The 17,209-nt window shown below is 42.1% G+C and overlaps 3 protein-coding genes and 1 pseudogene across 6 annotated transcripts in view; 1 reads left to right on the forward strand and 3 right to left on the reverse strand.

Moving 5' to 3' along the window:
• LOC118392592 (tubby-related protein 3-like) overlaps nt 1–3,174 on the reverse strand; it is a 39,016-nt gene extending 35,842 nt beyond the window's left edge. Inside the window, exon 1 of one of the 3 annotated variants that reach the window (XM_052460581.1) lies at nt 2,993–3,174. In XM_052460581.1, the coding sequence (XP_052316541.1) occupies nt 2,993–3,012 (20 nt within the window). In that variant the 5' untranslated portion in view covers nt 3,013–3,174. Of the gene's footprint in view, nt 1–2,044; nt 2,845–2,992 lie in introns of those variants that run through there. The other 2 variants (XM_052460577.1, XM_052460582.1) reach the window with 2 other exon arrangements.
• Nucleotides 3,175–3,311: 137 nt separating this feature from the next.
• Nucleotides 3,312–5,041, reverse strand: LOC118392504 (uncharacterized). Of its 2 annotated transcripts, none has more exons than XM_035784541.2 (3): nt 4,879–5,041; nt 4,502–4,704; nt 3,312–4,350 (listed from the first exon to the last, which is right to left on the reverse strand). In XM_035784541.2, exons 2-3 carry the CDS (start codon nt 4,682–4,684, stop codon nt 3,586–3,588), a joined length of 948 nt encoding a protein of 315 aa, XP_035640434.1. In that variant the 5' UTR covers nt 4,685–4,704; nt 4,879–5,041; the 3' UTR covers nt 3,312–3,585. The 2 variants fall into 2 exon arrangements, with proteins under 2 accessions (XP_035640434.1, XP_035640435.1); XM_035784542.2 differs by having other exon boundaries at nt 4,903–5,034.
• A 63-nt stretch (nt 5,042–5,104) lies between these two features.
• On the forward strand, nt 5,105–10,095 carry foxm1 (forkhead box M1). Its single transcript, XM_052460576.1, has 9 exons — nt 5,105–5,265; nt 5,980–6,482; nt 6,596–6,744; nt 6,977–7,171; nt 7,360–7,488; nt 7,660–7,716; nt 8,027–8,078; nt 8,205–8,374; nt 8,475–10,095. Exons 2-9 carry the CDS (start codon nt 6,023–6,025, stop codon nt 9,279–9,281), a joined length of 2,019 nt encoding a protein of 672 aa, XP_052316536.1. The 5' UTR covers nt 5,105–5,265; nt 5,980–6,022; the 3' UTR covers nt 9,282–10,095.
• A 739-nt stretch (nt 10,096–10,834) lies between these two features.
• LOC118392594 (cystine/glutamate transporter-like) lies at nt 10,835–13,609 on the reverse strand (annotated as a pseudogene).
• Nucleotides 13,610–17,209: the final 3,600 nt, after the last annotated feature.

Here is a 17,209-nt window from a genome sequence, read left to right on the forward strand (position 1 = left end):
AGCTCGCTGGTCACCATAGCATCTCCCACCTGTAGCACACGCTCCATCAGGTATATCTCTCTAGTCACCCCCAAAACCAATTCTTTCTTTGGCCGCCTCTCCTTCCAGTTCTCTGCTGCCAATGACTGGAACGAACTACAAAAATCTCTGAAACTGGAAACACTTATCTCCCTCACTAGCTTTAAGCACCAACTGTCAGAGCATCTTACAGATTACTGCACCTGTACATAGCCCACCTATAATTTAGCCCAAACAACTACCTCTTTCCCAACTGTATTTAATTAATTTATTTATTTTGCTCCTTTGCACCCCATTATTTTTATTTCTACTTTGCACATTCTTCCATTGCAAAACTACCATTCCAGTGTTTTACTTGCTATATTGTACTTACTTTGCCACCATGGCCTTTTTTGCCTTTACCTCCCTTCTCACCTAATTTGCTCACATTGTATATAGACTTGTTTATACTGTATTATTGACTGTATGTTTGTTTTACTCCATGTGTAACTCTGTGTCGTTGTATCTGTCGAACTGCTTTGCTTTATCTTGGCCAGGTCGCAATTGTAAATGAGAACTTGTTCTCAACTTGCCTACCTGGTTAAATAAAGGTGAAATAAAAATAAATAAATAAAATAAAACTGCACATTTCCTCTCAGTCCCATGGTAAAATGTGTAGAATTGTAGGAAAGGATTAGCAAGTTACTAGAATAACGTCAGCACAAATATGGAAAACATCAGATCAGGATGTGATCCATATCCGATAGAAATTTAATTTGGTGTTAACAGGTTACCCTAGCTAGCTAGCTAACGCTACATTAATTTGCTCATCAAAAGAACCTTGGATACTTTTTTAACTAACTGCTGTTGCATCGAAAGTCTTGCTTGCTTAGTTGCAGCCCATCAACTCGGGTCGAAAGTTGTCAGCACCTGATTCGTCATCAGCTCAACAGTATAGCTGTCATTTAGCCATTATATAGCCATTATAGCTAACCATCTTTTTCTGCCCCAGGTGGGAAAATGTCGATGTGGCTGTAATTTATGCGGTTGGCCACAAATACAAGTATAAGACGAGTCAACAACATTATTTGGGAGTTAACAGCATATAAACTTTTTAAACTGAGATTTTCTCTGGCCAGTTACTTTAAAACTGCTAATGCTCTCTCATCCCCATGGCAAAATGTTTAGAATAGCATGAAACTAGCTATAAAACAGTAAAATGTTCCCTCTGTCGCATGGCAAAATGTGTAGAATTGCAGGAAATTAGCTTTAAAACTGCAACATTTTGTCTCAGCGTCCAAGAGGGCCTCTAAAATGTTCGGTGGAAATCCTAGAGGAAATACTGTATTTCTTGTGCCTACATGTTTGCCTATTAATTTTCCTGAGCCATTTTCCACAGTGTGCATTGATGTCACAAAGGTAATAGCCAATAATATTGTTTGTTGTGGGTGCAATGGTATTGCAACATTCGTGGGCACGCTTTAAAAACCAAAGACTGTGGAATTCTTTATTGCCTCCAGATAGTTCAGCCATCCTACATTCCAATCCACAATCATATGGGGGTGGAGTGTCATTATTTTGACCAGGAATGCACAGCATATGGAAAACGTTTGCTAGTGAAATAAGCAGTAAGAATCTCTAAATGAAACTCAACTTCACAGGGTGAAATGAGATTGCAAAAGCAATGCAGTGGATTTCACTTGTGGGTGCTAGTGTAACACATTAAGCTGCTCAAAAGAACATTGTTTGTCATAATAGCAGGGTCATAAACAGTATAAAGTCAGTTGCAATTTTAATGACAAACTGTCGTGACTGTGTTTATGACAGCTGATTCTGTTATGCCGAAGGGTTCTAGTAGTGTAAAATAATAATCATACTCTGACTGACATATTATCATTTGTCCATTGCCTCCATGTAGCCTATCACATAACTATCACATCATTAACCACGAACTGAACCATCCAACACCCTAATCAACATCGGATTGTCCCCATGTTGGCCACAATTCCATACCATCATCATGCTATATGACATTAGCTTGATTCACCTGCTTTTGTTGATGTTGTTCATCCTTTCACTTCTTCCGTTTCGGGAGACTTCTTCGGTAGTGACCGTGCCAAGTGATGTTGCCAAGATTGCCCACCTCATAGGCCCTAACACTGTATTTTTTAGCAAGCTACCCACATTTCTGCGATGCCGTCTCCAAGGAGAATGGCGCAAGCTCCTATGACAAAGCCACAGTAACTCGAGAAATCGAGTGTAATATAGTCCCCATCTGATGGCTTTCGTGACGCAATAATGTAACGTTAGCAACCCAACATATTCAAGACATGAGCTTTGACAGATGTTTATAACGTCGTTATAGCATCGTTAACATGCATGTTCATATAATTTTGACATTTTTCAGATGGAACGTTATAGCTCGATAGCTAGTTAAAATAAAAAAAGATTCCCTCATTTTCAAACACATTCCTGTTACAAAAAAATATTTAAAAGTTTTACGAGCAATCCATGAAGAATTGTGCGCTTTCTGCTTTACCGTTACCAAGCACGCTAACGTTAGCTAGCTAACTATCGATGGGGTTTTCCTAGCTACAATTCACTGACCAACTCACGCTTCCCTTTCGCGATAAAACGATGTCCAAATGGTTAATGATAAGCGTTTAACTCTGCTTGATTCCTGTATATAATAGTTAGCTACATTTCAAGTTGTGGAAAATATGTATTTTTAGTTTGTGCTTGGTATTATCTTCCATGATTGATTTACCACTCAGCGTGCTCGGCTATCTTCAGGCAAGCAAGAAACGTTAGCTAGCGAGCCTAACATTAGCCAAACTAGCGTCAGTCTTCTCGAGCAACAGTGCCTTCTGAATAAGTTAAGTGAGACTAGTCTCGCGCACCACCCACCAGACACGCTTCGCCCATGCAATTTGGACACTGAATGTCTACATAATATAATGGGCAAACTATATATATATATAAATGTTTTACTTACCTTATGCTGTAGTAACTCATGTTTATCCACGGTTGCTATGGATCCCAGCTGGTGGTGCAGCATACAACTTTCCTTGACACGCTTGGAAAATTGTTCCCCACAGCCCTAGTTACCGCACATGACTACAACGGACTATCCTATTGGATGGCAGGTTATATACACTTGAGTGATTGGACAGGTTTCTTTGCCTCTGCATTCCATGTTACCACAAATGTAGCTAGTAAATAGACCCCTCTATTTATACCAAAGTTACTAGCTAGTGTTGTAACACTCACACCACAAACATTCATTATGCATTTATGTAAAATTGAAAAACAACCCATTTTTAAAAAGATTTAATGTGGACCCAGGGTACAAAGAAAACAAGAACCTAGACAGAGCCACATCCATAATGGGCTGAACTACCAACTGCACATGGACAACGTTATTCCGAGCAGCAAAACAATTGAGTGGACTCAATAATATTATAGTTATTGCAACATATCACTTTCAATCAGTGGACTAATTTATTAATGTGGTGTTAACTACAATTCAGTGTTAATTGCAGAACATGATAGTAAAATGTCAACATTTACAGTTATGTTGATTAGATGCTAATTAGTGCCTCTGCACTTGAAAGAGAACCTCGGTCCATCAGCAACCTCATCAGCCCTCATCAGCCCAGTCCTCCTCCTCCATGTAACCTTGACTCCATAGTCCCTCTCTGGGGTGTCTGTTGCTAAAATCTCTGAAGTCACAGTATGTGGCGGGGTCATCGGCTGTGGCAACAGGAGGCGAAGAAAGGAGGAACTTCCATCATGGTGTAACTCTGGAGTCTCTACATCAAGTGGGGAGAAAACATTGTCCGTGCCAGGGGTGTGGTGTGTTGCTGAGGCAGGAGTCTGAGCAGAGCATGACGCTGGGCTCTTGCCATGTTTGGCAACATTGCCAGCTGACGTTCTAAGGACCCCCACACATCTGCTGGAGGTTGATGCTGCATCATCCGGTGTTATCTCTGACAACCGTCTCCTCTCAGCTGTCCCTTTCCTGAGAGAAGTTATCTGTGTTGGTGTCTCCGTTTCATCTTGGTTACTTAGGTACTCTGTACTTAGAGAACCAACCTTATGAACTTGCAAGCCCTGCTGCTCCTCATGGGCCCCAAGAGCAGATTCTACAGCTTTCTTTCTACGTGCATGCTTTTGATGGAGAGGTTGGGCTGTTGACCTTCTCTGAAAGGATAAGGCTTGGAACTTGCAAACACTACCTTTTCTGGATAAGTCAGAACTCCTGTCAAGAATGCTTGGTGCAGAGAGGCACTTCTTCCTCCCTCGCCTTCCTCTGGGTGCAGGGGGCGGTAACTGATCAAACTGTGGACTCACCTGAAATTGAGTGAGTGAGAGACACATCTTTGAACATGTTTGTCATACATTATTTATAGTCTATGAAAGGACAACATTCAGAAGATAGTAAATAATTACATTAAAAACATGATTATCATCATACACATTAACAGTTATAAACTGTGATTACCCAAGAACTACAGGCTGCGCAGCTGTTCTGTCGCTGCTCCTCATCTAGAAATGACTTGGGATTGAGTGCGCCTCTCACTTGAGGCACATTGTGGTATCTGGCGTCATCAAGTGGTGGCTCAAAAAACAACAGCGACGGCTTCTGTGAGTATGGCAAAGATTTCTTTCTTGTTTTACGGGGCATTAGAGATCATGGTTGAGGAGCTGATGGGGTCAAGAGAAGGTTAAATATATGGTGACGTATTAAAGGAGTGCAGTATGAAACAAATGTGGCATATAAGAAACGTTTTAAACACTACAGCTTGCTTTGGGTTAAGTAGCTAGTTAGCTACAACAACAAAAAATAACAACAGAGTGAACACATGGAAGAGTACTTACGCTTTCGTATATCACACGACTGACCTGGGTGTAAACTGCATGTCAGAAGTAGCTAGCTATCAATGTTTTGAATAAATAATGTCAGAATCAGAAAGGACAAACATTTTGCATTTGCTTCGCTGTCCTCCAAGTCTTGCCGTTAACATAATGGTTAACACTGATTGGTTTTCACATCCACTGGGTTCACCCATTGGATATGCAAAGACCACATGACCGGAATCGCAAATACTGCGCCAAAATTCAAAATCCCATTCATTTTCACACTGAATGAAAGGAGATTGAGATCTACAAACTACCTGTCAACTTTCATTTTCGATTATTGTCATTGTTTAATTAAGGAGTCAAATAACCCAGAACAAAAGCGCATTGCATCACCATAATATGAAGGTTTGTGATATGCAACTTGGTTAAAGTTGCTAGCTAGCTTGCTAATTAACTGGACTAACGTTAGCTTGCAAACTAAACGCGTTAACTATTACCGCTATCTAACTAACTACTAGTTTAGGGAATATTTTTATACCTTTGTATGTTAGCTAGCTAACTATAAACCCGTGGATTAGCAACTATCTAATTTAGCTAACACCATCATGTTCTAGAAGACTGCGTCATAACCATAGCTGATATTTGAAAGACTGGTATTTCTATTCTAAAATCGTTAGCTAGCTAGCTATAGTAACAATTGTCTGGCTGCTTTGTTTTTAATTGATACAATCAAATAGATTTTAGTATAGTTAGGTTAGCAAGTTACTAGAGTAACGTCAGCACAAGTATGGAAAATATCAGTTCATGATGTGATCTATACCCGATATACATTTAATTCAGCGTTGTTACCAACGCTACTTTAATTTGCCCATCAACAGAACCTTGGATAATTTTTTGGAACTAACAGCTTTTGCATCGACAGGCTTGCTTACTTAGTTGCAGCATATCAACTCAGGTAGAAAGTTGTCAGCGGCTGATTCGTCATCAGATCAGTTTAGCTATCATTTAGCCATTATAGCTAACTAGCTCAAACCTAACCAGCTTTGTCTTCCCCAGGGAAAATGTAGTTTTGGCTGTAACGTTACATTCTAACTTTAACGTTACCTGTTATCTCTTCAGACATCAAGTGAAGTCAAAGGGCCAGCTCTGTAATCTGGGCAGAATGAGACAGAGCCCAAGAAGGCCCCTGATCCTTAGGAGGAGGAAGCTTCCTTTTCAGCTAAATGAACCAGCAATTGATGAGCCGGATGGACTACGACACAAGGAAGCATCCACATCCAAACCCTCAGGTGGCCAGTGTTTTCCTGATGGCATCCGTATCATGGACCATCCCACTATGCCTGGCACACAAGTGGTTGTCATCCCCAAAACTGCAGACCTTCAGAGTGTAATTGGGGCCCTCACTGCAAAGGGGAAGGAGTGTGGCTCTCAAGGACCAAACAAATTCATCCTTCTAAGTGGTGGTGGCTGTATCAAGGATGGTGCAGATTCTTTCTGTCAACCTAGCTATATGAGCGGTTGCAGCTCTGGTAGGAGTAGCATGGCTCTTGTCACACAGCCAGAGAAGGAAACACCAATGGACTGCCTAAAGGATACTAGGACTTTGACTACAATTAAACCATGTATGTTTATTTGCATGATTTTGGGTTAAATGACCCTCTACTTTTCCGGTGTTGTTTAATTAACTGTTTGATGATGAACATTGTTGATGCGCACAGTTTTTATTATTTCACAGTGAATAGGGACCTTGATTGCAGTCCTCTAGATGACAGCCTTACTAACATCCAGTGGCTTGGGAGGATGAATACAGACGGTCTTGACCCAGATCCTGCTAAGAAAGCTGCCAACAAAGAGAATCATGACACTTGCCAACAGATTCTCCAGGTTTGGCTCCTCTTTTAGCTTCTCGGTGTGATTGTCAACAGACGTATGTAAACAGTGATGCTCAAGGAGGGTGTCACCGGCAACGTGTTATATGTTTATCTAGAATGTTTCAAGTGTTGCACTCAAGTGTGATATTAGTTCTGTGTGCTTGCTGCATATGTTGAGTTTAAAAGAGTAGTATCTAAATAGGCCAAACAAAGCCAACCTCTCTTTTGTTCTGTTTTGCACACAGTCACAAAGTGAGCGAATGGAAGCACACCGGGTTGTCAAAGACCCCTTGTCAGAGAGACCACCCTACTCGTACATGGCAATGATTCAGTTTGCCATCAACAGTAAGAAGAGCAGGAGGATGACATTGAAAGAGATCTACACTTGGATTGAGGATCACTTTCCATATTTCAGAAAGGTGGCCAAGCCAGGCTGGAAGGTAAACATCCACAATAAGCCCTTGGTCACAGAATGATTTTATTGGTGCCACTGTAGTAGTTGAGGACCAGATCATGTTACAATAGAAGCAGAAAAATACCCCTTAAGCACCCAACAAACAACTTGTATAATTGCCAATGGCATAAGCCACATCCTCTTAGTTTGATATTGTCTATGCTCCTCTGCCAGAATTCCATCCGCCACAATCTCTCCCTGCATGACATGTTCATCCGTGAGACAACACAAGATGGCAAGATCTCCTACTGGACCATCCGCCCAGAGGCCAATCGCTGCCTTACTCTTGACCAGGTTTACAAGGTTGGCATGTTACCCACTTTTCTGTTCTAAGTCATATTTTGTCGCTGGCCAATTACAACTATTGGACTCCACAAAAGGACAAATGCCAGCAAATAACTGTCTTCACTCTAAAATCTACTTTTTGATTATCTTTATAACTCTGTCCCTTTTGACCAATTTTCCACCCCACAGACTGAGTCTGATCCAACTTCCATCTCGTCTCGGACCATGCAGGTCTGTGACCAACATGTAAGATCGTTTTACCCTTCTTTTCATCTGTGGCAGTCAGTCAGGGAGGACAGGACAGTCGGAGAGAGGACAGGACATGCTTTCCATCTGCTCTTGTTTAGCTCATTAAGCTGACAATTAATTTCAGGGGAGATGTGAGGTGTAGGCAGAGAGAGGCAGACGCCACAGGACCACCGTACATAGTAACTTCTCCTACACAGGTCTAACTCATGCCGTCTTCATATGTTGTCTTTGAGAAGAGAAAGGGACCATTTCAATTAGAATAGTTGTGTTGGGAATAAGAAGTTAACATCTCAATTGTTTCCCGCAGCAACAAAAGAGAATTGCTCCTGACATCAAGAAAACATCTGCCAGTGTCCCTGGTGAGTGAGGGAAAGACGTGGGGGAAACAAGCAGCTGGACGATTACCAAACCTTTGAGAGTTGGAAATTATTTATGTGTAGCCGTTGCCTCATTACTTAATTTTTTCCTGCCATCCATATGTTCAGAGAGGAAGATGAAGCCCCTTCTTCCTCGTGCAGACTCCTACCTGGTCCCCATCCAGCTGCCTTTCACCCAGTCACTCTTCCTGTCCTCGTCCACACGGATCCCCCTCTCTGCCCCCCAGCAGAAATCTAGCTCCTCAGGAGGGGGCAAGAGGGTCCGTATAGCTCCCAAGGTAAAGTCTCACCATACCTTTTTTTTATTGTAAAGTGGCTGGAGGTTACTTGATTCCCTATAATCATTAAATTAATACATGTTGTGACTGCGTTTGGCAGGTTACGTACAGTGATGCCTCCACAGTGATGCTGTATGCTCCTCCAGTTGAGGAGATGAAGGAGGAGCAGGTCTGTGTGCCCCTGATCTCCGTTACCCCTAGGGCCATTCTGACCAACACCAGGAAGGAAGTCAGCAGCTCCCGTCGCAAGCAGCGCCTCGTCCTGCCTTCCAACGAGGAGCCCGTGCTCCTCTTCCCTGACAGCACCTTCTTCGACTCGGGCCTGGCCTCCGACGGCTCCGCCTTACAGGATGCCGAGCTCGACCCCCGGCCGGAGCCTGACAGCCCCTGCAGGGATTTCTCTTTCAAGACCCCCATCAAGAGCAGCCACCCAGCCTCCTCCACCCCCAGCAAGCCACCCACTGTGCTGTTAGAGCCCTGGAGGGTAACCCCGCTGGGCAAGGAAAGAGGCGGCATGCTGGACTTCAGCCCCATCCGCACCCCCGGCCCCAGCTTCACCCCGGACCGCCATAACCACACCCCCTTCAGCTTCAGTAGCACTCCCTTTAAGGACCTGCCCTTGTTCAACTCCCCTCGCGAGCTGCTCACCTCTGCACGCTCCTCATCTGCGGCTGGCCCCACCGGCACCTGCTCCCCGGGGCCAGAGCGTCTGCCGGGCTGCTCCAGAGAGCTCCAAATCGGGGGTCCCTCCACAGCCAACCGCTCCCTTACGGAGGGCTTGGTCCTGGACACCATGAACGACAGCCTGAGCAAGATCTTGGTGGATATCAGCTTCTCTGGCCTGGAGGATGATGATCTGGGTATGGGGAACATCAGCTGGTCTCAGCTCATCCCTGAACTCAAGTAGCCACTGCCGAGCAGAGAGCTCAACCCTTTCAAAGTTCATTGCTAGATGAGGATGCCATAGTCTCATCATTACCCAAGCTGCTCACATTGTCTTCCAATCTGTAAATGTGGGAGTTTTCTAACTTAGATTTTACCTTTTGTCTTTGGTTGCTTTTGTCACTACTAACCAGTCTTTTTTTCCCCTCTTGCTTGGTTGTGTTTCATGCCACAAGCTTAAGTGACCATATTTTGATTACAATTCACTGTCTCCCACGATAGTCTTGAAGGAACTTCTAGGGAACTGAAAAGTATGCCTGAGTTGTATGTTGATGTATGTAGCCTACATAGAAGATGTATGTTTAATTTGCACATTTTGTAATATGTTTTGCTCTTTAAAATGTACATTTATACATAGATAAATCATCACTATCCAGTGAGACTGACACTACCATGCTAGAATATAAGATGTGGTGCCTCCATTTGATTGGACCTCTGATAGGATGTAACATGATGTACAGATGATCAACCACCAATGAGAGAAAGTAATAAAACAAGGACTGTCTACACCCAAAGGAGATGCCATTTTTGATTGACCAAGTCAACACTTATTCTGGTGCACTTTTGTAACTTATTCTAGGTATGACGCAATGTCCAATCTGCTTTGTGAACTTTTAAAGAGTGGTAGTAGTGAGTGAGAAACTATGTAAAAGCATGAAGTAGTATGGTGATGTCTTGCATCCGTCTGTAGAAGGGAAATATATTTGAATTTTTAAAAATGTATGTTTGAATTGTCATTGGAAGTTTTTTGGCTAGAAGATTAAACATTTAATGCGTGAGTTTATGGTTTTTATTTTGATCGAAGGGTCATAGTTGTTACTTTGTTATGGGAAAGGAAGACGGCATCATTTGCATATGACCAATTCTGAACGATGTATGGCTTTTTCTAGTTCTTCTTGGCTCGTTTGTTAGCTGTGCTTGTGGTGGACACATTCAGGTTAAAGTCTGAGGAGCATCCTGTCTGCTAGTGTTTAATATCATGGCATGGGATTGCTGGTGATTGACTTGGCTTCCTCTTTTTACAGTACTGGTGTCTTGGAAACGAGTTAAATGTAAATGTTTAAAGTGCCTTTTTTCTTTTTGGGTGGGTGTGCTGACTACAGTGAAACCCTCTGACTTTGCTGCTCCTTTTCACATTGGTTGGGTTTAGATGTCTTAACTTGAACTAGATTCACACAGTCCTGGGTTTCTTGTCCCATATTATAATTGAAGGTATGATAAACTGGAAGAGGCATGAACACCACATAATATGCAAGAACCTTTACATTCTGGCTCAGTATTTATTATATGACTGGTACAACAGACCCCAGAGGGAGGCTTGTGGGAAAACTGACATGGGTAACTTTTGGGATGTTTAAGAAAAGCATGTCTGTTTAATGAATCCTATGTAAATGGGAATAAATGAATACGTCACAGTTTCTCTTTTTGTTTCGAGTACTAAATACCAGTATGTCAACATTTGCTCATGATCGTCATTTTCAATGTAAATAATCAACACAAAACATCTATCGTATTCAAAGCGTAAAAAGTACACCTCATTAATTCAAGTAAACAAAAACAATAGTCATTGGGGGTTTTTCAGCGGAACTAACTTTCCCAGCAGTGAATGCTGTAGCGTTAACGGCTCATTATTTTCCAAATCTAACTAACATGCCTTGGTGTTCACATCTACATACAATATGGAGGGCACAACAATGGGTGTCCGTTTGACCAGTGTGTGTGATTAAAGAGGCGTCTTTAGTAGGTCTGAACTTCCTGCTAAGCCACCTCCAGCAGTATCTGAAGCTGCTTACTGCAGTAGTCTGGAGAATAGAGAGACAGTCCTGTCGGTGACTCACACAACAGCCATAACTATCCCACACAACACCACCCTCATCTGACATTTCTGCTATCAGTAATTCAGTATGATGACAACGACATTATAGTGGCATGATAAGGATGTGACTCACTGAAGCTCTTTCTCCATCGGGTGGGCAGGTGTGAGCGGTGCACGGTCAGGTAGTAGACAGGGACTCCAGACAGGGTGAGAGCACAGCTGCCCCCTGTGTTCCAGGGGTCTGAGTACAGAGACAGCCCAACGATGAAGAAGCACACCACTGTGAAGGTGACTACAATGGCCAGCGGCACCTAGTAGACATAGAATAGAATTATGAGCTGATCATAGGAATAAAACTAGGTAAGCAGTCAAGAAACAGTACCAAACAAGGGGCATTAGTTAATTATAGTAGTCATAGCAACCTTGAAGGGTCTTGGGTGGAGGGGGAAGCGGTAGCGATGGATGAGCATCCCCATGGTCGCCATGGCAATGAAGAGCCACCAGGAGAAGGAGGCAAAGTTGATCAGCTGGAAGATCTCTCCTCTGGCCACCATCACTACCACCAACGGATACTGCAGGAAGGACAACACAAACATCTCAACTGGACCATGAAAGCAAAGCCAATACAGATGTTTGTAAAGAGACTCTAATTGGGTTGGCAAGGTAGACTATGGGCAGTAGTAGTAGACTATACCAGCAGCAGAACAGCAGGCAGAGGCGTGTTTCGATGGATGTGGATCATTGAGAAGAGGACTGGCCAGTGTCCCTCCCTGGCTCCCACGAACAGCATCCTGCACCACGGACAGACAGACGTCTTGCGAATAGAACCAGCCAAGCGTACATCAAGGTGTATGGTTCTGAATTACGAGAGTGCAGCATTATTACCTGGGTGCTCCAAAGAAGCCACCGTTAAGCGCCCCAAGACAGGACACAGCTACCAGTACAGGAATCGCAGAGGCCAAGCCGGGAAGCGCACGATTGGCAAACGTCTGTGATAAACAGACAGCATATATGAGGCTCACATGCCGTTCATTTCACATGTAGTTATTTTCATTTTCTTGGATATTACCATCTGGTGCCACATTACTGACCACAGCCACAGCATCAGACACAAGAAGCTCCTCTGCTGTCATCATGGTGTAATAGGCCACGTTGACAAGAACGTAGCACACAGTCACCGTCACCATGGAGAAGATGATTGCCAGTGGGATGTTTCTGACAAAATAGAGCAGACAATCAAAGACTTGAGGTTACTTGATTTTTTGTGTGTAAATAATTGGTCAATCACATTGTTTTTTTTAATGTAAAATACCTATTTGGGTTAATGACCTCCTCTGTGACAAAATTCAGATAAAACCTGCAAAGAAAGTAAGAGATATCCATTTATCAGTTAACAGTTCTTTATGGATGGTATGGTATGGATTTTTTTTTGTACACTGCTTACTATCCACCATAGGCATATAGAACAGAATAAAAGGCCAATGGTAGCTTATCCAGTGTTAATGTATCAATCTCAAAGCCATTCTGAAAGTTCTCTGTCTGTCCTGGGGAGGGGAGCGAGGAAAACGAGTTAGCAGGGTTTGACTGAATAGGGTCCTGGGTATATTGTGTACATCGTGTATCATGTAACTCTACCAAAACCACTACCCCACCTCTGGCTAATGCCATGATGCCAGGAACGATGATTAGGACCAGGGCAAACATCTTGATGAATGTCAGCGTGACCTGGGTGCGAGATGCCAGGGTCACACTCCAGCAGTTTATCGCCACCACAAATGCTACAGTGAGAGGAGGAAGATAAACCTTGTTGAAATAGTATACCATAGTAATCCAACAATTCACAAAGTCTTATCGGTTGTATTTTATCACTCGCTCACTCCAAGGATGCTGACCAGTTTAATCAGTGCTGTGGGAGGAGCACAAGGGCTGAAAAAGGGATCCACCACATAGCGTCCGAACGCCAGGGACACGTAGGATGCTACAGCTGGCCTTTACAGTCCACATGGAGTACAGTATTAAAGTATTAGAAAAACTGGTAGTAAACTATACTGTCTCCTAAACTATTCTAAGAGTGTATGCAAAGAGACACAGAGATACAGGCTGCTGACCTGATGAATAAAAACTCTGCCCAGAGATGCAGGAACGCAGGCAAGGGTCCTAATGTCTCCAGCAGATAGATAGGTGTAGTGGCCCCCTGACTTTGTAAATGTGGTTCCCAGCTCAGCATAACACAAGGCCCCTGGACAAAGGACAGAGACAGATGACACATCTCCCACTGGGCACAGACGTCAGTTCAACACAAAGTTTTGATTTACATTTGGTTGAGTGGTCATCTAATGTGAATTCAACGTGAAATCACAAAAGAAATTCACCATGTCATTGGATTCAGGTGAAAAGTTGAGTGAAAAAAATACTAAATTCCCGTACGTTGATGACTTTTTTCAAATAGTCAGTTTTCCACGTTGACTCAACGCCATCACATTGGATTTGTTGGTTGAAATGATGTGGAAATCATGTGGACTCAACAAGTTTTTGCTCAGTGGGCTGGGATATGTTCTATTGTATAACTATCTCTATACATTCAGGAAACATATATTTTTTTAAATATTCATTATTCAGTGCATATCACTAGTTATAGCTGTGCTTATAGCTGTGGTATAATAAAGATAAAACTGGGGAAATACCTGGGAAAGGTCAGCCACACATCCACCCCATGCTTTCAGCCCATACTACCCTTTTGATCAGTTTATTTGGTCAGCCATAGGCTATTACCCTATAAACAACCTTGATGAATAGTACAGATCTTCATTTGATCACTTGTTGCTTAGAATTTTGTTGCTTCGAATCTGTGCAGGAAATTCACACTTGTAGTGTATTTGAGGTTTAAAAAGGCTTCTAAAGTTTGTAATTTCCACTGAAATTTCCATTTCAGACTTGATTTGCTCTAATGAAAAATGCATCAACCCCTACAAAAATGGCCATTAATTATAATCCACATAATAATTCACATTTCCTGTTGCAGGCTCATTTTCCTGCTGTAGCAAACTGGCTCAAATTAAGATCCCACATCTGTATATTAAACCATCAGTTTAATAGTAAACATTTGGACATCTGTGCAAGGACTCATATACAGTGCCTTGCGAAAGTATTCGGCCCCCTTGAACTTTGCGACCTTTTGCCACATTTCAGGCTTCAAACATAAAGATATAAAACTGTATTTTTTTGTGAAGAATCAACAACAAGTGGGACACAATCATGAAGTGGAACGACATTTATTGGATATTTCAAACTTTTTTAACAAATCAAAAACTGAAAAATACAGTTTTATATCTTTATGTTTGAAGCCTGAAATGTGGCAAAAGGTCGCAAAGTTCAAGGGGGCCGAATACTTTCGCAAGGCACTGTACTTCCAAAGTTGTGGCAAAATGGCTTAAGGACAACAAAGTCAAGGTATTGGAGTGGCCATCACAAAGCCCTGACCTCAATCCTAGAGAAATTTTGTGAGCAGAACTGAAAAAGTGTGTGCGAGCAAGGAGGCCTACAAACCTGACTCAGTTACACCAGCTCTGTCAGGAGGAATGGCCCAAATTCAGCCAACTTATTGTGAGAATCTTGTGGAAGGCTACCCAAAACTTTTGACCCAAATTAAATCATTTAAAGGCAATTCTACCAAATACTAATTGAGTGTATGTAAACTTCTGACCCACTGGGAATGTGATAAAAGAAATAAAGCTGAAATAAATCATTCTCTCTACTATTATTCTGACATTTCACATTCTTAAAATATAGTGGTGATCCTAACTGATCTAAGACAGCAACTTTTTACTAGGATTAAATGTCAGGAATTGTGAAATGTTTAAATGTATTTGGCTATGGTGTACGTAAACATTCGACTTCAACTGTCGGTGCAAAGGTTGATCGCAGGTGCAAATACCAGAGGATTGTGGACCTTGACCAGATCATTCAACTAAGTGAATACACTCAGCAAAGTGTACTGCCAAAGAAAATACAGCGAGTACTAGAATACACATCCCCCTCTTCCTTCAACTGAATTCCATCTATGCCCATGCCTAAGCAGCCTTGAAGGTGTGAACACCTTGTTTAGATAGCCAGCCTTACACCAACAAGATCCAGTGAATAAATCAAATACCAAAAATTACTTTTAAGCAGCAAAAATCCTTTCACATTCCATTTGAAAGAAAACACAGAAGTAGTCCATTTAAGTGAACAAAAAAGTGTTCTCTCTTTAAGAACACAAAAGTATGGTCATTCTCTTTATGGATAAACTATATAACTATAGATAAACTATCTTATACTGAAACTGCTTGTATTTATCCAATGAAGATTGCTGTATGTAGAGGACTAGCATAGAATATGAGACAAGTTAAGAGATGAGACAAGCCGAGTGGAACTGTATGAGCTGAATGGGTAGATGAGTATAACCCTCACACTTGCACAAGGCCCTCTCCCCTGAACTTGTTTTGTACCCTCTTATTGGTTCTTGCAAATCAGCACAGTCAGTAACCATATAAACTCAATTCATTGTACTGTGTGTGTGTGTGTGTGTGTGTGTGTGTGTGTGTGTGTGTGTGTGTGTGTGTGTGTGTGTGTGTGTGTGTGTGTGTGTGTGTGTGTGTGTGTGTGTGCGTGCGTGCGTGCGTGCGTGTGCGTGCGTGCGTGCGTGCGTGCGTGCGTGCGTGCGTGCGTGCGTGCGGTGCGTGCATGCACTAAAGTTTTTGTTGGTCTTTGTGTATATGTGCCAGTGTGTGTAAAGTTTTGCTTGTGTGCACAGCTTTAAACACGGACTACCATGGGGAGAGAACCCAAACACCCCTTGTAGAGGCAGCTGTACAGCTAACAGGAGGGTCACTTTCAACAACAACTTCACAACAGAGAAAGTATACGTGCTATAGGAGCAGATGGCCTTACTGATGTTCTCACTAATATCCACAAAATATCAGTAGAATTAATTCATAACCAAATCATAACCAAATAACATCCAATATGACACAAATGTCAACACTAAAATGGGGTTGAATGCAACATCAAATAATTGGCATGTCAATTTTGTCTCTCTGCACACACGCCTGATGAATAAAACCAAGGTCATGGAGTTTGTCCCTGTGTGTGTGAACTGTGAAGTATTTCTGTCATGAGCAAGGAAACGTCAGAGTAAGATCACATGTGAGGGATCCAAAAGAAAACTATGAAAAAATGTATCTGGCCTCTCTTTTCTTAATGCTTGGGAGACTGTGGCTGTGCATTTCAGTTAATCAATCGCTTGTTAACAGCAATTAACAAAGGCATTATAGCTGCTTTATTTTAATTTGACATGTTTAGTTGTAATTGCATGTCTTGACGATGGGTGTCGGCATTTCCGGGAAACTAAGGATCATATTCACAATAACTTATCTGACATTTCACCACTATACACCATCACATTATGTGGCTAGAATAATACAGAAAGGGATAGTATGGCATTTATTTGTCTTATTTTCATGTTTATTCAGCTGAGAATTGTGAGGATGTTTTGGAGAGATCCCTACTGCTATGAAAAATAAGTATTTCAAATTGCTTTAGGTCCAACATCAAATATCACGTCTAATATTTAGAACCTTCTAAATCGGTCTCTCAACAGAAAATGGAGTAAAGGAAAGTCCCTTAACGCCCAAACCTTACTTTGCACAGTATAATCAGCTCATGCCATAGAGTTATTTTGAGTTCTACAACTTTATCACTTGCTGTCCTTGTCTTACAAAAACAGTGATGCAAATGTATTGCAAATGCTCTGTTGTTCCAGATATCCCACAAATCAATGATCATATTATGTGGTTATATTTATGAACTAATTAATACTTTAATGTCGCATAGAGAACTCTGCTTTGCAACATTCATTTTTCTTTGAATTGCAAGCATATTTTGGGGATGTCAAAATAGGTCCCAAACGATCAACTGGAACCCCACTTATCCGGCACGCCGGGCGAGCTAAAGCTAAATCGAGCGCAACTGAAGGGTTACGTATGAATAAGAGCGCAAGTGATTGGCTGCCTTGTGTTCATGAGTAATCTCCGAATATG

Source organism: Oncorhynchus keta, chromosome 13 (assembly GCF_023373465.1).
Source record: "Oncorhynchus keta strain PuntledgeMale-10-30-2019 chromosome 13, Oket_V2, whole genome shotgun sequence".
NCBI lineage: Eukaryota > Metazoa > Chordata > Actinopteri > Salmoniformes > Salmonidae > Oncorhynchus > Oncorhynchus keta.

Coding starts and splice junctions, on each gene's coding strand:
- LOC118392504 (XM_035784541.2), bottom strand. CDS start 4,684: ATGCCCCGTAAAACAAGAAAGAAATCTTTGCCATACTCACAGAAGCCG. Junction 4,351..4,501: donor GCGCAGCCTGTAGTTCTTGG/GTAATCACAGTT, acceptor ACTCAATTTCAG/GTGAGTCCACAGTTTGATCA.
- foxm1 (XM_052460576.1), top strand. CDS start 6,023: ATGAGACAGAGCCCAAGAAGGCCCCTGATCCTTAGGAGGAGGAAGCTT. Junction 6,745..6,976: donor CTTGCCAACAGATTCTCCAG/GTTTGGCTCCTC, acceptor TTTTGCACACAG/TCACAAAGTGAGCGAATGGA. Junction 7,172..7,359: donor TGGCCAAGCCAGGCTGGAAG/GTAAACATCCAC, acceptor CTCCTCTGCCAG/AATTCCATCCGCCACAATCT.